General features: G+C 38.9%; 2 protein-coding genes across 5 annotated transcripts in view; both read right to left on the bottom strand.

Annotated features, from left to right (window-relative positions):
- LOC140493157 (2'-5'-oligoadenylate synthase 1-like) overlaps positions 1–12,319 on the bottom strand; it is a 43,338-nt gene extending 31,019 nt beyond the window's left edge. For 2 of the 3 annotated variants that reach the window (XM_072591741.1, XM_072591743.1), the window contains exons 1-4: positions 12,008–12,319; positions 8,281–8,484; positions 2,841–3,033; positions 1,361–1,551 (exon numbers count right to left, since the gene is read on the bottom strand). In XM_072591741.1, the coding sequence (XP_072447842.1) occupies positions 1,361–1,551; positions 2,841–3,033; positions 8,281–8,439 (543 nt within the window). In that variant the 5' untranslated portion in view covers positions 8,440–8,484; positions 12,008–12,319. The remainder of the gene's footprint in view (positions 1–1,360; positions 1,552–2,840; positions 3,034–8,280; positions 8,485–12,007) is intronic. The other variant, XM_072591742.1, reaches the window with a different exon arrangement.
- A 6,061-nt stretch (positions 12,320–18,380) lies between these two features.
- The window catches only part of LOC140484709 (leucyl-cystinyl aminopeptidase-like), a 122,175-nt gene continuing 115,030 nt past the window's right edge, over positions 18,381–25,525 (bottom strand). For both annotated transcript variants that reach the window (XM_072583434.1, XM_072583445.1), the window contains exons 16-18: positions 24,845–24,985; positions 21,551–21,632; positions 18,381–21,184 (exon numbers count right to left, since the gene is read on the bottom strand). In XM_072583434.1, the coding sequence (XP_072439535.1) occupies positions 21,053–21,184; positions 21,551–21,632; positions 24,845–24,985 (355 nt within the window). In that variant the 3' untranslated portion in view covers positions 18,381–21,052. The remainder of the gene's footprint in view (positions 21,185–21,550; positions 21,633–24,844; positions 24,986–25,525) is intronic.

The raw sequence follows: 25,525 nt of genomic DNA, 5'->3' as shown, positions 1-25,525 counted from the left end.
CTCCAGGGTCATCTGACAAGCTTTTATGTCAGTCAGAGTCAATTTTGATTATGGTTAGCAATGTTTTCTTCCACTGTCATTCCCTTTCATAAACGGGTATATCACTTACAATAGCAATTTTTTCAAGAAGATCACTATTTCACTCTGTCTGCTTTGATACCCTGTGGAGTTGTGGGAATGTCAATTAATACGTGGAATCATCTGTATCCCCTGAATGGCATCCACAATGTAGTTATAAAGCTGCTGCTTTCATTTAGATTCACTTGACAGTGCCTATGTTTCACATCCCGCGTAGTGAAGATTTTTGCCTTTCCGAGATGTGGGAAAATTCCTTTGTTGATTGGCAAAGGTTCAACTATATAGAAAATTATTAGCTTAAATTCTTCAAATTGTAGGTTAATATACTTCTGTCATTCTGTTTCCTCCCTCAGTTGAAGCAAAATGCTCAGAGACACAGAGTAGTTTTACCTCCTTCAACTTTTTTCAGGGCCCTGGAGAGAGAGAACAATTGTCCATGTGCACAGGGACATGAGTTCACAGTCTTCTCTGGAACAGCAGTTTCTTAAAGAATTATATAATCACTTACAGGGAGGAGAATCCAGATAAGGCAGCATGCATATTGATTAGGTGACCGTTACAATCAGCGAGTGTCAATTGTAGAGATTAAGCCATCTGCTACAATGAATAACTGACTTCACATAATGGATACTCCTCCCCTTGTTAACTGACTTTACATAGTGAATGCTTCTAATATCATTAAATGGCTCTACACAATGTTTTTCCACCTTGTTAACCCATTACCCTTGCAGTCAGCACCCCAATGGTAACTGCAAGTTCTTATCTGATCTGAGTCATGCTCAGCCGAACCTCTTGTTTCATAAAACTCAAAACTTAACTCTTTCCCTACCTGCTCATACCCTCTACACATTCTCACTTCAACTGTAGCTATATTCATAAGAAATGTGAGATGCAAATCTCTTCGGCATATTTCCCTATTGTATTTGGCAATGGAACCGATGATTTGCTGTCCAGCAGGAACTATTCAGATTGTGAATCAGCTTTGTGTGTAAATTCTGGGAATGGTCAAGTATATATCCTTCCATCCAGCTGAAATATCTTTTGAAATTGGTCAACTATATCTTTTGACACTAAGTTAAATTAGTTGGGTCCAAAGAATATAACAACTTTAATTGTAATTGTTTTTTGATTCTTCTTCGGGGTCATCTGGCGAGCTTTGTATGTCAGTTACAATCAATTCTTTTCCATGAAATATTTAAGAAAAACTACAATTTGTCTAAGATTTTTCATAGTTCTCTCCCCACCACCCCCAATAAAATTTTGTGAACTTAAAGCCCATTACCTTGATAATTCGGGTCACAGATATGGGACAGCATTTTTGAATTAAATCAATACATTCTCCTATTTCTCCAGCACAAGCCATTCTCACAAATCCCATTTCTGGTTGAAGGTATGTTTCCATAAAGTTTTGTAATAGCACTGAGCTTGTGAGATCTAACACACTGTCTGGGGAGAATGCTGTTGACATTCTTGCTGTAAAAATGAAGTAAAAAGTCATTTTTTAAAGAAGTCACTACATATAGGTAAATAAAAGTTGTGTAAGTCATTGACCAACTTACAATTCTTACTTATTTCCAGCTTTCTAAACTTTTACATAGGTTAAAGAAAACTATTTTCCTTCTCCCACTGAGCTTTCAAGTTTTCATAAGAATCTACACTTGCAGCACTCAATCTAATGGAGAATTTAGCTTTCCAATTTAAATAACTTGAATGATTATATTTCAAATACTTTCTTTAATGCATCTTTTTCTTTTCCAAAATTGACTTTCTTGCAAATCCCAAACAGCTGTGCAGTCAGATTCATTGCAAAAAAACATGTAGGGGATGCCAAAGGAAACTAAATTATATTTTTAAATCAAAAGGAAATAAAGGTCTCAAATTTCCTGACAATAGGTGGTAGGGATTATTGTTAGAAACGTGACAGGACAGCTGACTTGCTTGTCGATTGCTATGTCATCAACTCCATTACTGGGCCAGTTTAGTTTTAATGATTTGCTAAGTTTTTGGTGATATATGTGCTATTAAGGAGAGCTTTCTGGTGGGTAGTGAGATAGAAATTTGATGTAGCATATGATTGCTTCTGTAGTTTAAAAGGAGAGGTCAATGATTATTTGGTTCAAGAATTTGTAAGTACTGGACCAAATAAGTCAGTGGAACTGTGCATGAATAAATTGAAAAGTTTTGCTTCCATTTCCCCACTTCCATGTTGCATCACCCAACCCCATCTCATTCACTTCACATATCCCATCATAATGCCCTCTTGGCCAGAATTCAAAATAAAAGTCATCAACAAAAATCCTTCACAAAAACCTCTTTACTGAACAGTTCATCCAAATAGCATTGGGCAATTCGCCTTTCTGTATTTTCACAAGTAAAGTCCAAGTGCTTATTGGAACAGAGTCTCTGAGTACAGAGTACCTTTACATAAAGGAGCTAGGAAGAGTTGTGAGATTGATTACATGTTGCACAATGCAACAGGGATTTGAGCTGTTGTTACAGGGTGAATTTAAGTAGATATATGATAACTACTATTTGTAGATACAATATTGAGGCATTACAGATAATGCTACCAGTTACCTATGGATTTTCAACACTCTACCTTCTTGCAGTTATCATAAACCCACCTAAAAACAGATGATAATATCAAGAAAAATCTAGGTTCAACAGAACAAACCTGATGACATATAGGTTTTGAACTGGTTAACCCGTCCCAAATGGTACAAAAACTAATATCGTTCCATAAGCATTTGGATGTAGGTTACCTCTTTGGCTGGCTGTAAAATGATGTGCTTGTCTCTCATGTTGCTCTCTGCTGTGGATGGTCCCAAACACCCTGCCACACATCCGACAAGACACAGCCTTTTCTAATGCAACAAATTTGTCCTCTCGTTGCAAGGGTTTGTCCCAGTACAGATTCTTGCACATCGATTTATGTTTATCTTGATCATGTACTGTCTATGGATAAGCATAATACAGTCAGTGGTAGGGAAATTATTGGGGAAGAATCTTAAGGACAGCATTTACTCATATTTGGAAAAATATGGACTTACTAGTACTAGGCAGCATGGATTTGTGCAGTGAAGGTCATGTTTCTCAAACTTGATTGACTTGTTTGAGGAAATGACAAAGATCATTAATGAAGGCAAGGTGGTAGGTGTTGAGTGTGTGGACTTTAGCAAGGCCTTTGACAAGGTGCCTCATGGCAGGTTAACACAGAAGGTGCAGTCACATGGGATCCGCAGTGAGCTGGTAAGATGGATACAGAACATTCGGAATATGTTTACAGTTCTGGCCACCACACCGCCACAAAGATATGAAGGCTTTGGAGAGGGTATAAATAAGGTTTTTACCTAGTTTGTAAATTACCTGCTTTGAGGAGAGATTGGACAAACTTGTTTTTTTCACTCCAAAATGAATGATCTCACATTTGCTTACATTCAAATTGATTTATCACATTTTTTCCCATTTGCTTAATCTACTAACAACACTTTGTAATTTTATGCTTCCATCCATAACGCTTACAATATTTCTTCAGCAAAATCGATCTCTCCAATTATCTCAGTTGTTAATAAAATATCAGACCCTTGCGGAAGACCTCTAATTGCAACCTGGCAATTATAATATCATTCTATTACTCATCCATTATCTCTCCGGACTGACTGCAATTTGAAGATTTGGGCTAAACAGAAGCGAACCCTGCAGATATGCTGCTCAATGAGCTTTGTGACCAGCTCAATAATTTGCCTTCAATTTCATAAGCTTCAACTTCAGCTAATAGTTTGTTATGAAAAATCTGACAGAATGTCTTCTGGAAGTCCACAAAAATAACATGCATAAACATTCCACAGGTCACTACTATAGTAACGTCTTCAAATGGTTAAATTCCCTGCAGTACGGAAACAGGCCCTTCAGCCCAACACGTCCACAGCGTTCCCTCCGAACAGTAACCCATCCAGACCTATTCCCCTAACCTGTATTGACTCTTGACTAATGCACCTAACACTATGGGCAATTGAGCATGGCCAATTCCCTTGACCTGCAGATCTTTGGATTGTGGGAGGAAACCCACACAGACATGGGAAGAATGTGCAAACTCCACACAATCGCCTGAGGCAGGAAAGGAAACCAGGTCCCCGGCGCTGTGAGGCTACAACGTTTTTCCAACTATAGATTCATAGTCATCATTAGATTCTTTATTCTAGGTATTTATTGAATTCAAATATCAGCATATGCCATGGCAAGATTCAAATCCAGGTGCCCAGAACATTACCTGGGTCTTTGGATTAACAGTCCAGCGATAATACCACTAGGCCATCGCTTCCCCCTCATAATTAATTGAAAAAATGATGGACTGTTTCTGCTAAAAGAAATTTAATGAAAAGGTTTAACTCCATAAAGAATAGTTGATAATGAAGGGAAAAGAAATGATCTTAACTTACAATGAAGTTCCTCTAACATTGTATCTAAAATTTATTGCAAACACATGGTCCCACAATTCATGGTTTTGAAGAATGTAAATCTGCCACTGGGGAAACGGGCACAAACTATGGGATTGAACCCAGTTTTGCTGAGGCTGTATTATGTTTAGATTAAATCTCCAAAGTACAGTGAGTCTAGGAAGGGAGGACACTGTGGTGGTGTCACTGAGTAATTTTTTAAGGAACAACAGCTTGATTCTCTTGCATATAAATAATCAAAGATTATCAGAGATAAATGGGATTGTGGAATTTGGAAGACAAGCCAAACAGTCATGATATTACTTAATGTTCAAAGAGCTGAATAGACTGCTTCTGTTTTTAATTCAAACATTCATATGGGTAGATCTTCCACCAGGAGAAAGTGAGCACTGCAGATGGTGGAGATCAGAGTCAAGACTGTGGTGCTGGAAAACCACAGCAGGTCAGGCAGCATCCGAGGAGCAGCAGAATCGACATTTCGGGCATAAGCCCTTTATCAGGAATGAGGTTTGTGGGCCGGAGGGGCTGAGAGATAAATGGGAGGGGTGTGGGGTTAGGGGGGAAGGTAGCTGTGAATGTGATAGGTAGATGAAGAAGGGGAGAAGGTGATGGGTCAGAGCGGAAGCCAGAGCGGATAGATGGGAAAGATGATGGACAAGTCAAGAGGGCGGTGCCAAGTTGGAGGCTTGGGACTGGGATAATGTAGGGGGAGGGAAAATGAGGAAACTGGTGGAATCCACATTGATCCTGTGTGGTTGCAGGGTCCCAAGGTGGAATATGAGGCATTCTTCCTCCAGGCATTGGGTGATAAGGGTTTGGCGATGGAGGAGACCCAGGACCTACATGTTCTTGGTGGAGTGGGAGGGGGAGTTGAAGTGTTCAACCATGGGGTGGTTGGTTGCTGCAGGTCTCCTAGAGATGCTCTCTGAAATGATCTGCAAATTGGCGTCCTGTCTCCCTGACGTAGAGGACACCACATTGGGTGCAACGGATATCATAGATGACATTAGTGGAGGCACAGGTAAATTTCTGTTGGATGTAGAAGGATCCTTTGGGGTGTTGGATGGAGGTAAGGGGGGGAGGTATGGGCGGAGGTTTTGCACTTTCTGCCTTGATGAGAAGTTGGGGGCAGTGGAAACAGAAGTCCTGGAGGAGATGAAGGGCATGGATGGTGTCCTAAATGTAGGTGGGGAGTTCCTGGACTAAGGGGGACAGGATGGTGTCAAGGTAGGCAGAGATGAGTTCAGTCGGACAGGAGTAGACTGAGACAATGGGTCGACTGGGGAAGTCAGATTTGTGAATATTTGGTAAGAGGTAGAATCGGGCAGTGCAAAGTTCACGGACGATGAGATTGGGGGCTGTTCGTGGGAGATCCCCAGAGGTGATGAGGTTGTGGATGGTCTGGGAGATGATGGTTTGATGGTGGTAGGTGAGGATGTGGTCAAGGGGACAATAGGAGGAGATGTCTGCCAGTTGGCACCTGGCTTCAGCAGTGTAGAGGTTGGTGTGCCAAATTACTACTGTGTCCCCCTTTGTCTTTGGGGTTTGATGGTGAAGTTGAGGTTGAAGTGGAGGGAATGGAGGGCTGTGCATTGTGAGGGGGGTGTACAGTTTGAGGCAGTCGAAGTTATGACAGCAGTTAGAAATAAAGAGATCGAGGGCAGGTAGCAGGCCAGCATGGGGTATCCAGGTGGTTGGGGTGTGTTGGAGGAGAGAGAAGGGGTCCTTGGTGGGCAGCGGGAGTCTTGATTGAAAAAGTGGGCCCGGAGGCAGAGGTGGCATAAGAAATGTTCAAGGTTGTGACATGTGGTGCACTCAATAATCTGGGAACGTAGAGAGATGAAGGTGAGACCTTTGCTGAGGACTAAACATTCATCCTCAGTGAGGAGACGGTCTGGGGGAATAGTAAAGACTCGGCAGAGCTGGGAGCTAGGACCTGGGCTGGTGCTGGAGCTTGGTGTGGAGGCGGAGACTGTCACTTGAATGGGGGTGATTGTAGAGTCGGGAGTGACATCACAAATGGAAGTGATGCTCGACAAGGAGGATGGAAGTGGGGCCCACAGCGGTGTCCACGGGGTCGGAAGTGATGTCACATGTGACGGTTGCGACGTTGCGGACTGGTTTCCGGTGAGTGATGTCACTGGTGGTGGAAATGATGTAGGCTATGCCCACACCTCCCCCTTCACCTCTGTCCAAGGCCCCAAAGGATCCTTCTACATCCAACAGAAATTTACCTGTACTTCTACCAATGTCATCTACTGTATCAGTTGCACCCGATGTGGTTGTTTCTACATTGGGGTGACAGGATGCCTACTTGCAGATTGTTTCAGAGAACATCGCTGGGACGCCCGCACCAACATACCCCACCACCCCATGGCTGAACATTTCAACTCTCCCTCCCACTCCACCAAGAACATGTAGGTCCTGGGTCTCCTCCATCGCCAAAACCTTACCAGCCAATGCCTGGAGGAAGAATGCCTCATATTCCACCTTGGGACCCTGCAACCACATGGGATCAATGTGGATTCCACCAGTTTCCTCATTTTTCCTCCCCCCATATCATCCCAGTCCCAAGCCTCCAACTTGGCACCGTCCTCTTTTGACTTGTCCATCACTTTTCCCATCTATCCGCTCTAGCTTCCTCTCTGACCTATCACCTTCTCCCCCTCCTTCATTTACCTTTCACATTCACAGCTACCTTCCCCCCAACCCCACGTCCTCCTGAATATATCTCAGTCTCGTTGGCCCACAAGCCTCATTCCTGATGAAGGGCTTATGCCCAAAAGGTCGACTTTCCTGCTCCTCAGATGCTGCCTGACCTGCTGTCCAGATCGTCCACCAAGCCATGAAATATCAAGAGGGTGTGATGACAGGAGCATTTCTGGACTTTAACAAGAAATTTCCTCTTTTATTTCCTTGAAAGACCAGCTACTGTCCGATACGAATCCCTTTGTTGTTCTAACTCTTTACTAAAGTATGTTAATCAAGCACAGAGTGATCAATTTGCACCTCTAGCAACAGAATGGCTCCCATTGGAGTCCATTGGAAATGGTTCTTCCCATGTAGACCTCAGATTGTTTCAGATGGGCCAGCAAAGTAAGATTCCACCTTAGAAAGTTGGATTAGGAAAGAATGGGCATGATTGAAGCACTATTGCAGGTACCAACAACCCTGCCAATGAAATGTTTCCATCCATTTGAGAGGACAGCCAGGTTTCAGTTGAATATCTCATCTGAAAGATGGCAGCTTGGCCAGTGCAGCACTGGCCTTATGTTCAAACCTTCTAACATAGATCTGAACCCACAACTTCCAGACTCAAAGACAAGAGTGCTACCATTGAACACTAGAGCGACATATACAAATTACCCATCCTAATTAGGTCCTACGCTGGGTAGGGACTCTGCACTGCTGTGCTTCTTCAAGAAAAACAGATTACTAGAGATCTTTAGGACAATAGCATGAGAAAACATTGAACTGAACAAGTCCAGGTGAGTCTAGTCTATGCAAAATTTTCCACAGTATCCATTCAATTTGGAAGGGTAGTTGGGCTATTCAATGTTAAATAGTGGTGCTACAATTACGAAAGTAATTAAGCCTCACAACATCGCAAAATTACATTTTTTTCAATCAATGTTCTACATTGATCTAATGCAGGAATTGTTTCTTTTTCCTTTAACTTTTATCAACTGTGGAGTTCTACAGTATGCTAAACAATAATTCATAACAAATACTTCTTGATATATACCTCTTCATGTTCCTTCAGATTTTCTCGGAGAACTTCAATTCCACACTTGTCACAGTATACTCTTCCAATATGTTTAGCTTGAAAGTGATGGCTTAACGCTATTTGACTGGCAAAGTCATTGCCACATCGTATACAGTTGTAGGATTTAATAGCCTGCATTATTCTACGGCACTTCTATCAGCAACTGAAGACAATATGGAAATTCTGCAAATATTCAACAAACATCGAACAAAATCATGTCGAGTGCAAGCAAAATCATAACTTGATTGAACACAGTGCAAAAAGACAAACCAACTGGGGTTGCTATTTGGCCGCAGAAAAATCTGGGTAGTCTTTATATATTTTTATGCTGAAATTATTGGGTTACAGTAATACAGTAATTATTCTAATCATTTATTGAAAGTTAAAAATAAGATTTTAAAAATCCCTGAATTAAAAAGAAACAAGAACATTATTTATACCATTTCTGGATTCTGTAATCTATCAACATTATAATAAATGGGAAAAACCCTGCAGGAATCTTCCTCATTTAAACCAAAGGAAAATATCAGGCAAGAGGACAATTATATATTGAGCAATGTAAGAGCTATTAAATCTAATGCTCCCACAGACCATTCGTTATGACTTAATTATCAGAAATAAAGTTCTACTTGACAAAATCCCTTGAACATTATTTTTCAACAGTGACCAAATGTAATCCATATGGTTATCAAAGGTTCTAGAAGGTTGGGAACTAACATATTGCTTGGAATATTTGGGTACTGTATACATTTTTAGATGTGTAACCATGAAAGTTATTAACTAGTTTGCACAATGGGATGTAAATGACCTATAAAATTGAGTATAAATAATTGTGAAATATTGCATTTTCTTGGAGGACTAAGGAGAGAACCCAGTTAAGAGAGGGAATGCTGGATGACTAAAGAAATTAAGGGTTTGGTTAAGAAAAAGGAAGCATATGTCAGGTATAGACAGGATAGATCGAGTGATTGCAGGGCCTCTTGCTGAGATATTTGTATCATCGATAGTCACAGGTGAGATGCCGGAAGACTGGAGGTTGGCTAACGTGGTGCCACTGTTTAAGAAGGGTGGTAAAGCAAAGCCAGGAAACTATAGACCAGTGAGCCTGATGTCGATGGTGGGCAAGTTGTTGGAGGGAATCCTGAGGGACAGGATGTACATGTATTTGGAAAGGCAAGGACTGATTCAGGATAGTCAACATGGCTTTGTGCGTGGGAAATCATGTCTCACAAACTTGATTGAGTTTTTTGAAGAAGTAACAAAGAAGGTTGATGAGGGCAGAGCAGTAGATGTGATCTATATGGACTTCAGTAAGGCATTCGACAAGATTCCCCATGGGAGACTGATTAGCAAGGTTAGATCCCATGGAATACAGGGAGAACTAGCCATTTGGATACAGAACTGGCTCAAAGGTGGAAGACAGAGCGTGGTGGTGGAGGATTGTTTTTCAGACTGGAGGCCTGTGACCAGTGGAGTGCCACAAGGATCAGTGCTGGCCCCTCTACTTTTTGTCATTTACATAAATGATTTGGATGCGAGCATTAGAGGTACAGTTAGTAAGTTTGCAGATGACACCAAAATTGGAGGTGCAATGGACAGCGAAGAGGGTTACCTCAGATTACAACAGGATCTGGACCAGATGGGCCAATGGACTGAGAAGTGGCAGATGGAGTTTAATTCAGATAAATGCGAGGTGCTGCATTTTGGGAAAGCAAATCTTAGCAGGACTTATATACTTAATGGTAAGGTCCTAGGGAGTGTTGCTGAACAAAGAGACCTTGGGGTGCAGGTTTATAGCTCCTTGAAAGTGGAGTTGCAAGTAGGTAGGATAGTGAAGAAGGTGTTTGGTATGCTTTCCTTTATTGGTCAAAGTATTGAGTACAGGAGTTGGGAGGTCATGTTGCAGCTGTATAGGACATTGGTTAGGCCACTGTTGGAATTCTGGTCTCCTTCCTATCAGAAAGATGTTGTGAAACTTGAAAGGGTTGAGAAAAGATTTACAAGGATGTTGCCAGGGTTGGAAGATTTGAGCTATAGGAAGAGGCTGAACAGGCTGGGGCTGTTTTCCCTGGAGTGTCAGAGGCAGAGGGGTGACCTTATAGAGGTTTACAAAATTATGAGGGGCATGGATAGGATAAATAGACAAAGTCTTTTCCCTGTGATCAGGGAGTCCAGAACTAGAGGGCATAGGTTTAGGGTGAGAGGGGAAAGATATAAAAAAGACCTAAGGGGCAACTTTTTCACGCAGAGGGTGGTGCATGAATGGAATGAGCTGCCAGAGGATGTGGCAGAGGCTGGTACAATTGCAACATTTAAGAGGCATCTGGGTGGGTATATGAATAGGAAGGGTTTGGAGGGATATGGGCCAGGTGCTGGCAGGTGGGACTAGATTGGGTTGGGATCTGCATGGACAGGTTGGATCAATGGGTCTGTTTCCATGCTGTACATCTCAATGACTCTATGACTCTAAGACCTTAAGACCATAAGACATAGGTATAGAAATTAGGCCATTCATCCCTTTGAGTCTGCTCCCCCATTCAATCATGTCTGATAAGTTTGTCATCCCCATTCTCCCGCTCTCTCCCTGTAACCTTTGATCCCCTTGATGCTCAAGAATCTATCTATCTCAGTCTTAAACATATTCAACAATCTGGCCTCCACAGCCTTCTGCAACAATGAATTCTATAGATTCACCACTCTCTAGCTTGCAGAAGTTTCTCCTTATCTCCATTCTAAAAGGTCTTCCCTTTACTCTAAGGCTATGTCCTCAGGTTCTAGTCTCTCCTACTGATGGAAACAACTTCCCAACATCTACTCTAGCTAGGCCATTCAATATTCTGTAAGTTTCAATTAGATCCCCCTCATCCTTCTAAACTCCATCGAGTATAAACCCAGAATCCTTTAAAATCAAAAACATACAATTGATGAGGCTATGGACTACATGTATACTTGGTAACTTAGCAAGAAAGAATTAATCAAAATAAAGTACTTGCATTTAGATAAAAGCAAAATAATGTGGATGCTGGAAATATGAAGTATTAAAATATTCCAGAAAAATCTCAGCAGGTCTGCAGCATCTATGAAGAGAGAGTGTGGCAGTGTTAACATTTTGAATCTAATATGACTCTTCTTTGGAAATTGCATTTCGATAGTGTCTTTGATGACCTCAGAATCTCCCAAGGTACTATGTAACCAACTTAGTATTTCTGAAGTGTGGCCACTGTGTAGCACAACCAAATGTTACAAACCAGAAACAGCAATGTGATGATGTCCAAATTATCTGCTTTAATGATGATAATAGGAGGATACATAATCAACATGAATACTAGAGATTGCTGAGAATCTACAGGTTCACGGTCTTGAATGCATTGCTTGAAAGGGTGGTGAAACAGATTTAAAAGTAACTTTCAAAAGAAAATGTGATAAGTGCTTGAGAGAATAAAATATGGGACTTATCGATTTATCAAAAGGCCTCCTTCTATACCCTAACATTGTACAACAAGTAAAAATGCTTAGAATACTTCAAAATTTATAATGAAATATCTTTGAAGTAAAACATAGTAACTTATTGTTTCGAGTTTCACATGACCATGAATGTTGCTCATCATCAGTTTCTTTCATTCCTAATTCAAAATATTGTCTTAGATCAGACAAACTGCACTATAGTTTAAAATTTGCATCAGAGTAGAATGTGAGATTTACTTACATTCTTTGTAGGAATACTCACTTGTCCAGTTAGTGTGAGGTTCAAGTTTGGTAGCAATTGGTATTACAGAGAGGCTCCGACAGACCTCATTTGTTTACAGCAGTAACCAAAACATGAAACCTGAATCTGAACAGCAGAGCTCAGGAGGCATCTTTATACAAGCCACAAAATAAAATCAAACAAACTGTAAACAGAACAGCAACTGTGTAACTAAAAATGGAAAATATTAGTCAACTATGTACAACTGATTGAGTACAATTGAGATACAATATAACCAGCACTGGGTAACCCAGTTCTAGCTGGTCTGTGAGGCAGCAGGGTTACTAGGGAGACGCAAACAAAAGTAATGTCCCGTGCTTCCCCCTCTTGGAACCGGTGAAGTGATTGCAGCTTTCCTCTGATTACATTGGCACCTCCTTTTACATTTTACATTACATTGACTGTTCCTCTTATGGCAGTACCGCTTACACTTTGCAAGGTAGCTGAAAAGATTTTTTTTTAAGTGAAGACCAATCATTCTCAGATTAAAACTTACTGGATGAGCTAACAGGACCAAAGGAAGGCACTTTAAAAGTAACATGGTTTCTTGACAGTAGGCACTTTTTAATATTATTGTACTGGAATAAATTAAGCTAGCTCAGAATAATTGACTTTAAGATAGGAAAAGTCAATTCATTGTAATTGAAGACAATGGTTGAATTTGTAAATATTTGAAAAGCTTTGGTTAGAACTTATTAAAAAAAAGTGGTCTTTTAGAAGAAATACATGACATAAATAATGTTGAATGTTCTCCAATACTAATGATTACCTGCTTGTGGTTGGGATAGTTGTTGCTAGCAAGGAGGCTCAACAAGGAGAGGCTGTTGTCTTAAACGTGTACATATTGCATTATGGAAATCGGATATTAGTGAAGACATTGTTCCTGAGACCATGAGAATATATAGGATATTGATCACCATCTATGAAATCATAAGCTGTTCAGCATTTCCCCACTTAAGTCCATGCGACATCCTCAGATCGGTGGAGTTTAACATAGTCTCAAACATTAGCCCTTTCAGAATCATTAGATTATAAAACACAGGGCATTGCAATTTTGAAACAGTGCTCTTCTAAGTTTAACAAACTACATGCACCACTAACAGAATTATAATGTTTGAGTAATTAAAAATATAAATTCCAGTAACCATGACAATTTTGTTGGACATCAGCAATAAAGGCAGACAATTCACTAAATTTCAAGCTTTAGGTATTCATGTTTTCAGGAATTAATCATAATTATTATAAGAACTGACTTTAAACTCATGCAGGTTTGTATTATATATGCTCTACAAAATGTTTTATGTGAAAGATTAATCTAAACTCTTAAAATCTTCTTACTTACTTAAGAGTTAGAAATCAAAAGTTAGGGCATGCACACAAATTGAAGCAAAGATTGTATTTAAATCAGCTCATAACAAAAAAACTGAAAAAAGATGTTGTACAAATTAAGTAAGGATATGTATTTAAAATTAAATTCAGGAAACACGTTGAACAATTATATTATCAAGATTCATTATGCACAAAAACCATAAATAATTAAGATAAATTAAAGAAAATGCCAGGTCAATCAAAGGGTGACAAGGCCCTATTTAGAATTGGAGAGTGAGGGCCTTGAAATTTCTTGAGATTAAAAGTCCCACTTCTAAAGAGACCACTGGCTAGCAGTGTTCTGACTGAAGAATCTACCTGAAAGAAAGAAGTAAACTCACTTTTGTATATCTGATCAATCTGTCAAAAGTCATAGAAATATTCGATATGATAAATATGCTTTACCTATTATGTTGTAAAATTAGTCTAATGTAGATATAAAGACAATTGGAAGAATTTTACCAAAACTTGACTTCAAGTCAATTTTGGGAGTGTCCCAGAGGATTTTTTTCTGTGAGCCCTATGAGTTGTCTGATGTAATGCTCTGCTGCTTATCATATTATGTTTGCACCACTCCTCTATGCCACTGCTCTCATGCTATCTTGTGTTCACTAGCTACAGAATTACTCACTACTGCTGGAGCTGTATTTAAACCTCAGGTGTACACCAGGTCAGCCAGGAACTGCCCTTAACAGTTGCATTGTGGGAAATATTACCTCAGATATGGCTGCTAAGAGACAGCTTTGCTAATTTGCTGACAGGGATGTTTACTTACTGGTATCCTCCAGCTGAAAACAGCCTCTGAGAATTAACTAAGGACTCCTCCCCTTAGACTTTAAGACATAATATTTTGTTAAAGTGCATTCAGTATTTTTGCTGTGTATGCTGCAGGTACTTGGTGCAGGTGTGACATTGATGTAGCACAGTGCCCTTCAGCAACATGTCCACTTTCCGAGAGTTCTGAAGAGTCACTTAACTCTGCTTTCTCTTCACAGATGCTGCCAGCCCTGCTCAGTAGTTTTTTCCAGCAATTTCTGGTTTTGTTTCTGATTTCAAGCATCTGTAATTCCTTGCTATTGATCACAGCGAGCAATATGACAAATTGCCTGACTTTGTGGTTGGCCTAAAAGGGAGGGCAAGACAGAAATACTATGAGCCTATAAATTTGGAATTATACATCAATTTGCATGGAATTTAATGCAGGCCACGGTGCTGTAATCTTCTGTAGTTTGACCAATGCGGGTCTGTCAAAGTAGGCCTTCTTGGCTGCCTTCAACCGTGCTTCAAGGAGACGTTGCTGCTCATTCTTCTGCCACTTCCTACTGGTGGAATATGAAACAACTAACCCTATGGCATAAGCTTTGGCAGTTTCGCAGAGAATGGATGAGTTATCAACCGAGCCTATGTTGATGTCTAGAAATGCCCGAAATTCCCTAGAGAAATATTGCACAAACTTATTATCCTTGAAGATAAAGGGATCCATTCACCAGTACCTCAAACCCATTGTAACGTCCTTAATCTTAACCATAAGGTACACTAGAGCATGATCAGAGATGGTAATATTACCAAATGTACAAGATCCAGGGTTACCACAGGGCTCAGAAGAAAATCAATCCTCATGTGACATCTGTGTGGATTGGAGAAAAACATAAAATTCCTACTTGTAGGGTGGAGATGCCGCCAGACGTCCACCAACCCTAGATCCCCACACAGTCCCACTAACTGTTTAGTTTGTACAGAGGATATTGAAGGGTTTTTGGACAACTTGTCTACTGTGGGTTCCATGAGACAGTTAAAATCTCCCCCTATGATGATGTGCCTGGACATGAGACTTAACAGATTAGAAAAAGTGTCTGCCAAAAATTTAAGGGGATGAGGTGGAGGGCAATAAACATTTAAAACACCATTCTTCCCCATTTATCAAGGCTTTAAGAATTATAAACCTCCCGTGTGTGTCTTTAACACACTCCAACAACTTAAATGGGAGATTCTTCCTAACCAATATAGCCACTCCCCTACTTCTGGTATTAAATGATGAAATATAAACTTGGTCAAAGCCATTCTGCTGTAATTTCAAATACTCCTTGTCATCCAAATGTGTCTCCTGTAACAAAGCAATATCCACCTTCTCCTTTCTAAGACTCAAGAGTACCTTCTTCCTCTTAATTGGTGAGTGACTTCCCTTGATATTCCAGGTACACCATTTAATCAAATCATTAGCCATAATCTTCTGTAATAACATTTAAATTTCAGAGAGGAGGAACCTGAATCACAAACTACTGAGTCTTAGTGTCACATGATCCACCAAATATAAAAACTACATAAACTAAAACCACTATATTTAACAAATCTACAAAACTATTGAGAATTTAAAAAAACAAACCAACATGTCAAGCGCCAAGTGTTAAGTAGGGGTACTCATCCCCTGCCCATCCCAATCTTCCCATAAATAGGCATCTAACTATCCCAACCACCTTCACTTCTCCCAGCTAGAGCCGCATTGCAAACACAAGCAGAAAAGAATAAACACCCCATAGTATACCAATATGAATAAAAAACATTTTTTTAAAAGAAAGGAGAATACCCCATCCATCCTTTGGTATTGAAAATATACTTCTCAACTGCTACCAGACATAGTTTTAATCAAATTATTATCAATAGAGGAAAAGAAAAGAAAGATAAAGCTCCAACCGGACTTCCTCCGTTTCTTTTACAGAATAATAAATGCATATCCAAACAACACTATTTATACATACTAAAATTGTTCAAATTAGGTTAATTTGTCCACAAAGTTTCTTGCCTTCTCCAATGTGTCAAATAGATGCATGGATCCATCTAAGGTGAACTAAAGCCCCACCAGATACCTCAGGGAGTACTGAATCCCAAGCTCCCTCTGTCTTCTCTTGACACCGTTGTAAGATATTCGTTTCTGGATTACCGCCGCTGAGAAGTCCTGAAAGAACATGATCTTAGAGCCCTTGTAAATTAGGCCCTTCGGATCTTTCCCTTGGACTCTGGAAGCCGCCATGACTCTCTCCTTAACCCGGTAATGATGGAACTGTACCAGGAGAGGACGAGAACGTTGACCCAGACCTGATCTCTGCACTGGGAGCCCTCTCTATCTTCAATCCTCTCATGCCAGCCTCCAAGTCAAGGAATTTTGGCAGCCAGTCCTCAACAACTTCCGCAGGCCACTCGCCTTCCTTACCCTCAGGCAGACCGACGATTCGAATGTTTTTTCTCCTACCCCTGTTCTCAAGTTCATCCACTTGGTTGCGCAAATTACAGATCTGCATCTCCAGAGCCTGGATCCTATCCTTGGATGAACTGGCATCAGCTTCCACCATTATGACCCTGTGTTCCAACTCATCCATCCTCTTCTCCAGGTCTCCCAGCTGCTGCTCATGCTTCTGCACCATGAGAGATTGGAGCCAGCTTCTCTTCACTGTGTTTCTGCAGCATCTCATGAGATTTCGAGAGCTCATTCACCAGGGCCTGGAAAGTAATCGGCTCTGAGGCTACTGCAGGCTGAACAGCAGACCCAGCCTCGGATGCTCCTCCTTCCTTTTTCGGCATCTCTGGATGGCTGGAAATACAGGTAAGTTAATTTTTAGAAGTTTCTTGGGACTGCACGATCTTTCTGGAGTCCTAAGATATCACGATAGCCTGTGTTGGGCAGGGTAACAATTCATCCTGCTTGTGCTGCGATGCGAAGCTCTGCAATGCGATCTTCTCAGATCGCCACCATCTTGGATCCCCCGACTTGAACATTTTTTTAACTCTTGTCTGATTCCGTTTTATTAACTAATCCTCCATCTTTACTAAAATATCGCCCATCTCCATGTATAAATCCTTATCCCTTTAAATAAATCCAAAAACCTCACATACACTGTAGAATGTGAGAAGATAAAAATTTTCCATAGGGAGTGGCTTTCTGAAAAAGAACCATTTTGGCCAGTCCCTGTTCTCTCTTCCCCTCCCTTTTTTAATATCTATTCTAAAGTTGCTAATCTCCAATCTGTGAGAACAGAGAACATTTTAGGAAATTGCTGTTAATGCATCCATCATCTCTTATGCTCTGTCTTGTAGAACCCTAGGATGTAGACCACCAATTCCCTGGGATTTGTTGGAATTTAGTCCCTTGGGTTTCTCCAGCACCTTTTCTGTTTTGGTGTCAATTACCTAAGTTTTCTCAATTCAATTAGCATTCTATATCCTCCATCACATCCCAACGAACCTAATTTCTGATTTGTAACTTGTACCTTCTACAGTGAAGATGAAAACAAAATATTCACTCAATGCTTTTGTCAGTTCCTCATTCTCCATTTATTATTTCTGTTGTTTTAAAGGGATTTACTTAGCTTCTCTCTTCCCCTTTACCTAGTTTAAGCAGTTAATAAGAGCTTTTACATGCTCCTGAATAGTTTAATCTACTTCTTCCCTTTACATGAACTTTTCTGTTTATTACCATACTTCTTAGTCTGTATATGCATTCAACCCAGTTGTTTAAGATTCTTGTTTGGAATTGCAGTTTGTCATTTTCAGACATAATGTGGAATTCAATTTTATGCTAAGTATTTTCCAGTATTATGGCTTTACTAATTTTGGGGAGGTGATCGACTCGTGGTATTATCACTGAATTGTTAATCCAGAGATCCAGGTAATGTTCTGGGGCTCTGGCTATGGCAGATGGTAGAATATGAATTCATTAAACATCGGGAATTAAGAGTCTAACAATGACTCAATTGTTGGGGTAAAACCCATCTGGTTAACTGATGTCTTTTGTGGGGGGAAGTACTGGCATCCTTACCTGGTCTAGCTTACATGTGAATTCAAATCCACAGCAATGTGATTGACCCTTAACTCTCCTTTGGCATTTAGGGATGGGGAATAAATGCTGGTTCAGCAGTGATGCCCACATCCCATGAATGAATAAAACAAAAATGCACCCATCCACGTTGCGCAATTCTAGATCCAAAATACCTTTATTGCTAATTGGTTCTATAATATATTGCACCAGGAAACTGTCAAAGAAGTATTCTGCATCACGTCTAGTATGTCCATTATCTTATACAGATGGAAGGATTCCAAAGAATATATTATACCCAATAGTTGCTTTCTGTCAAAGCAAGAAGTGATGCTGCATTACACTTGCAACATAATTTCTTTTTGCATATTTATTAGCAAATTCTGCAAGATGTCAATATTATTTGTGCTGTCAAACGCAATCAATGTTCTCCAGAAATACAGATAATAGGTCATGGAAAATGTCAAAACATGCTTGGATGATCTACTTTGGAAACATCACAGTGATATGGTATAAGCTATCAATACTCAAAATTTCTGTTTACAATATGGACTTCAGACTATAAATTTCAATTTGGAATTCATCAGCTCAAAATACATTAAGTGATAGCCTTTCAGCAATGCTTTCACATCAAGTTAATCAAGTAAAAGACACACTTGCATGAACTTATAAAACTATACAAAGATGAATTTCCAGAGCTGTCTATTCAGAAATGCCATCATCAAACAATTTATTTATACTTCACAAACTGCACCAATGTTTTGCAGTACATTTGTTTGTGAATAACCAAAGCTACCAATCCAAAATTTTGATAAAATTTACTAATCAGACTCAGAGAAACAAATGAGAAGGAATAGTAATTTAAACATTTTGTCATTGTTCATAAAAGATCTATCTTAATTACAAGCAAAAATATTGTGCAATCATACAAGTTTGAAAGAATAAAAAAAACTTAAATACATATAACGCCACATTTTAAACAGTTAAAAGGTATATTTGAAAGTTTGTAAAGCAACTGCAAACTGAAATTTATATGATTAATGAAGTTTTATTAAAATTTCAAAAATAATGTGTAGTTTTCCAAATTGTAGCAGTTCTATTTTCACTCTAAACCATTAAACTCTTACAAACCACATATGTATAGTTAAAGCCTTAGACCTGAGAGATGAGCAGTGTCAATACAGTAGCATTATTTTGGGTACCTTTCCTTTTGTTTTTCAATTTTGTGAATATGGCTTCCATTTAAGGTTACATACATAGGACAAACTATTTATTACATATTTCTAATTTTCTCACAAAAAAGTGGCTTCAATGACTAGAAAGTACATTTTAGAAGTTTGCTCATGGCAATTATGAAGAAACAAAATGTGTTCACCTGATGGTTAGGGAAAAGACTAGAATAAAGATCAAAACGCAAATTACTTGGTCAAAGGTGTACTTTTGTGGATTGACTTCTTTGAATCAGTAACATTGCACCAGTACTCTCAGTTTACTCAGCTTATTTACAGAGAACATGATTCTTTTGCATAAGCAGACCATCCAGATTTGTCAGTAAATATCACACTTAACATTTCTTAATCCACGTTATTGTCAGTACCTGAGGTTAATAATTCATTTAACACTAGAATTAGTTACATTCTTTGCACATCCTTTAGACTTTTCATAGCACAAAGTCCATGCCTAACTTCCATCATTTGTAAATATATTTTGCATTTATTGACAGGATAACTGTTTGTAATTCACTCAATTGTAATACATTCTGATTTAAAGCGCAGAAGTAGCCTTTTTTAAAAATTCTGTTAAACTCTGATTGGTTGTCTCATACAATTTGCAAACATCAGTTGTACATAAAATGCATTAATGTGTTAAATAAATATAGATGACTGGGAGTGAGACACGGTACAAACTTATTCGAGTGAATCTGACCACATGCTAGCAAAGCTCAACAGGGTCACCATAGTATCCTAGAATAATTGGTGGTATTGTAAACTCAGAGCTTCACAGTTCTTTCCGTAATACATAGCCAAGTCATTTTTTAACAAAAAATGTATAATTTAGTTGATTCAGCTTGCGGGTGATGGTCAACTAATAAAAAATGCACAGTAGCTGGAGCTACTAGGTCATAACAACTGGATAAAATCAATTTCTTGTTTTGTTGGATCCAGCATTTTGGGGATCACATTCTTTTTGGTCAAACAGTGGCTTCAATAATGATGTAGGAATTCAGGTTATATGGGTTCATTTTGCTTGTATTTCTAATACAATATAAGGAAATACACCATATACTACATATGACTAGCTTTGTGCTAAAGGCCATGAATTTGCCTTACAAAGGAGTGAGTATCCACTTTTCAGTAGTTGCTATTATTATGGTGAGGGCCAGCAGCAATATGCCACATCCAACATTAAAACATTATGGGACAAATGAATAATGCCTACTGCAAAGCACATGGCAAAACAGAAAGTTACATTGCTGGGTGAGCTGAACATTCTGTCTTTATATGCTACCTAACACACATTCTTGATCTCCCCACTCACGTGCTAAATGGTTAAAACCAAGAACTCAAAATAACTATTTTGCTTATTTTTCTTTTGTAAATTCATTCACCCATCACCAGATTCCTAGAGTTTGGTCTGCAGCTCCTCACAATCTCAATTAAATTTCAATGATTGAACAAACAGTAAGTTACCCTGAGCTAACTACAATCCTCCAATAGTGCAAACTGATGTTACTGTGAGTGACTACTGACTTCATCCTGCTTTATACTACTGCAATTTAGCATCACTTAGCACATAGGTGTATTTACTGAAGAGAAAAGACAGAATAAATTCTATAGCCACTCTTCTAGGCTTTTCAAATTTTTGTCCATCCACTTAATGTTCAGACGAATTATTTCGAGTGCTTCTTGGACAGCCCTCAACTGTGAACCCTCGTTCTTCAGTGAATCAAAAAATGTTTGAACCTGTGATTAAAAGAAGTCGGTTTAGTTTAGCAAATTACATGGAAACTGAAAAACATATTTTCTGACTAGATTATAAATACAGGGCAATTTTCTTTCAATGACATTTGGGAATATGCCCACTTCTTTATCTTAGATTTAGCACGAATAAGGCCCATCAATTGCCACGTATGTTTATCGATTGGGAATCTCAGAGCAAGTCACAAACTGTCTACGTAGCATTTCAAATGGCAAACAGTCGGGAATAGGCCATACCACAACTCCTCAATAAGCATTTTTAATTCATCATAGCATAATCAATTTATCTTAAACAACATTTCTAAGAAATAAAATGCTTTACAACTGCTACATAATTAACATGACACTAACCTCAAACAGACGAGTCTTTGTTGAAAAATGGGATGTTGTTTCAGCAATGATGGTTTCAACAGTAAATGATCCAAGCTGAAATCTGATAGTGTTTATAAAGTTAAACATTTATTTACAGTAAGTCAAGTAGCATTATATATTAGAACACATTTAGCATGATTTTGTTAGTTTTAAAAACACCTTGCCTTAGTAACATGCTTAAAAAAAACACATTGTGAAGTATCCACATGAAGACCACACAAGGGAAAAAGAATGCCAATACAAAGCAGAAGATATTAGAGAAAAGATTGTCCTTTATAGAACAAAAGGTGTTTTAAAAAGGGTAGAGGAGAGACAGAAATATTCCAGAGGGGAATTGTAGAGCTCTACTGCCAATTGCAGGGAAAAGGGAAAGGAGAAATTGGTTAGAAGAAGTGAGTTCAGAAGCAAAGGAGCAGAAAGTGCTCACAATGACAGATGACCAGACCTATACTCTGAGTTGGTGGGTTTGGGAGCAGCTGTTACTGGTTGATGGCAGCTGGGAGGAGCAGATGGCAGTCAGCAAACCTGTAAGAATGGATTTCCTCACATTTTGCAGATTTTAATGCTTGAGGAGTGACTGGATTGCAGGAAAACTCAATTCATCAGACAAATGAAAACTCATTTCTGGTTCCAGCAATCCTCATCATCCTATAGCTGTCAATTTTCTGTCTCATGAAACCTGGCTGGCCAGAGTTAGATTTGATTTAGCATTTTAACACTTAAACAATCCACACCTATTCCATATATGTTTTGGAGCTAAAAGCGTGGGCGGCACGGTGGCACAGTGGTTAGCACTGCTGCCTCACAGCGCCAGAGACCTGGGTTCAATTCCCGCCTCGGGCGACTAACTGTGTGGAGTTTGCACGTCCTCCCCGTGTCTGCGTGGGTTTCCTCCGGGTGCTCCGGTTTCCTCCCACAGTCCAAAAATGTGCAGATCAGGTGAATTGGCCATGATAAGTTACCCGTAGTGTTTGGTAAGGGGTAAAATGTAGGGGTATGGGTGGGTTGCGCTTCGGCGGCGCGGTGTGGACTTGTTGGGCCGAAGGGCCTGTTTCCACACTGTTAGTAATCTAATCAAAAAAAAAGCCTGCCACAGGAGTATGGCTCTGAAAATATTTAAACACACGGATCAGAATTTTATATTTCAAATGTTAAGGACCAGGAAATACTATATGCTAAAATGATACCAGAAGTAGAGTTTTGTGTAAGCTACAGACTGTGGAAGGTGCTCTGGGAAAGCAAAGCAATCACACGGAGTTGAGTCTTGAGATGACAAAAGAAGTGAAGACAGCTTTAGCTGCTGATGTATAAGTAGATAATGTTGCAGAGTTGAAAATAAGCAGCCCTGGTGATACTGAACATGTAGTGTGAGGGCAAGTCAGACATATATGATGCCAACCAGAAACAGTAGCTCCAAAGGGAAACAGGAACATGGGTATGTCTACATACTTGTGGATCATCCCAGGATTAACTGGAGACATTTATAGCTCATTCAGGATTGATTATCAGACAAGCAGTTCAACAAAAAGGCACTGGATGGGTAAAAAGAGTGTGAAGCAGAAGTGTCATCAGTATCCCAATACATTTGGACTTCATGGCTTTGATTTTATTTAAACTAGCCTGGACCAGTGTTTAAATGGAATAGTTTGCTCACATAGTCCTTTCCCATCCAATCTGACTGACTGTAATATTAAAATCAGGTGATTCTCAACATCAGTCCGGCTTTCTACATATCAGGTCTTTTCTCCTGCCTCAATGTCACTCTCCTACATTGCTTCCATTTCCCTATATGTCACTTGTTTCCGGAAACCTAGCAATTTTTATCTTGAACCCGATCAATGACTAAACTTCCACAGCCTTCTGGTAGAAAGAATATCCTTTTAACTTTCTTAATTAGTTTCTTGGTCATTCTTTGCATGTTTTAAATTGTTACCAATCCTCAGGCAACTACTTTTTCTGGCATCCTTGAAAGCCACTTCATTTGATGTTATGCGATGCATTAACTTCTTTTATTAACCTAGTTAATTTAACTTTTCATTTGGATGATTGTGCCTTAAAGGAATGCATACTTTATATATAATGTATAATAGATTATGTAGTATTGCTTTAAATATTAGCCATTCCTACTGTCAAACTTTAAGCATACTTTTTCAAATAATCATAGTCAACATATCCCTCATACCTTTATACCTCTATTCTTCAGATTCACTAACTTAATTTCATAATGGATTATGTCAGATTCAAACTTAATATACAATTATATAATATTAATGTTCACTAATTCTAAAAGGTTACAGCAAGGTTATTATGATCCATTTCTCATTACACAAAGCTAAATTCAAAACAGTCCAATTCCTACTTGGTTCATTAATACTCTCCCTCAGAAACCAATCTGGTACACGATCCAGGAATTCATGCTGTACAGCATGAGTGTCCATTTGGTTAACTCGCTCTGTGTAAGTATTCGTCACTCATTTTTACAGTATCACCACATTGCACGTATCTCAAATTTCCAAATTTATACCATGCCCAACATTATCATTCTCTAGTGGCCTACAAACAAACCCCACCCATATTTTCTGTCCCTTGTTGTTTCTTAGGTCCACCCAAGCTGATTCTACATCTTCAATCTAAGATCCTTTCTCAGTAATATATTGATCTCCCCTTTGTTTGAGCAAAGTCTATGCAAGTAACTTGTAATTATACAACATCTTACTGGAAGGCACTTCATGTAAGATATTTTAACATCTTGTGTTCTGATATTTACCACCAGTTAGCTTAATTGTGGTCATAGGTTACCTTAAAGAGAAATGGTCTAAGATTAAAATAATTTCATATCTAGATTGAGAAACCAGTTAGAAATAACTAGCATAGAACTGAATAGGTTCTATCTTACTTAACAAAGCTCAGAACTGTTTGAGGAGTTAACAGGTATTACCTGTGAATAGAAGCAATGGCTGTTGTGGAAGAGTAGAGGGATTTGAGGACACAGCCGCACAGAATCTTACAAGTGAAAATTCAGGTTGATAAGACCAACAAAAAAGTATTTTTGTAAAAGTACAATACATAGAAAGCCAAGAGCTAATTATAAGCTTAAGTAAAACTGACAAATTTTTACATATATCATGAAGCTTATAAAGTAGCATGAAAATGCTCATAAAAGTATCAGTTGGTACGATAATTATGAATATAATTCAATTTTAGTAAGGTTTCATTATAAGAAGCTCCTAATATGCATACCAAATATGATGGAAAAAAGTCATCAGGACCTACTTCTTAACTATATTATCCCAATTTTCCTTCACAAAATCCCAAGCAAAGAGATATCCGACCAAGGTTTTGCTAGCAGTAGCAAGAATGGAAGGTAGTTCCTGTGCCCTTATTGTTTCATGTTGCAGGCTTTCTTGCATTAACCTGGGAAGTGAAGCATTAATATCGTACTTAGTATTTGCAAACCAATACCTAATACTCAGAAAGAGATCAGAAGAATGATCTGAAGTTATAGTGTTTTGTTTTAAATCAAAGAAAGATTCAGAAATTCAAATAAAACCAGTAATCTGGATATAATTTAGGTGATTATGCACATTATTACTTAATTTCAACCATTCAGGAGGAGATTTCTTTGTGAAAATTGTAGAGAAATCCTAAACACTTCCTCTTACTTCAACAGTTACAATTTCTTTATATAATACCACAGGAAACGTCTTTCCAAAAATATTTCCATTCCAAACATAAAACAATTTGAGGATCTTATCACAAAACATTTTGTTTTAGAAATCTGAGGACATGATTCATTAATTGTGATTTTATTTTAAAAGAAGCAGCCAAGTGTTAGATTTTACAGCCCATAGTCAAGTGGTTTCAGCAGGGTGGACAAACAAAATATAATAGGTGAGTAACTCACTGACTTCTCATCCACTCTTGAGCTGATCCCCATGATACAGAGAGATGGGT

The sequence above is a fragment of the Chiloscyllium punctatum genome, chromosome 2 (assembly GCF_047496795.1).
Source record: "Chiloscyllium punctatum isolate Juve2018m chromosome 2, sChiPun1.3, whole genome shotgun sequence".
NCBI classification, from domain to species: Eukaryota; Metazoa; Chordata; class Chondrichthyes; order Orectolobiformes; family Hemiscylliidae; genus Chiloscyllium; species Chiloscyllium punctatum.
This window is presented reverse-complemented; position numbering and strand designations above follow the sequence as displayed.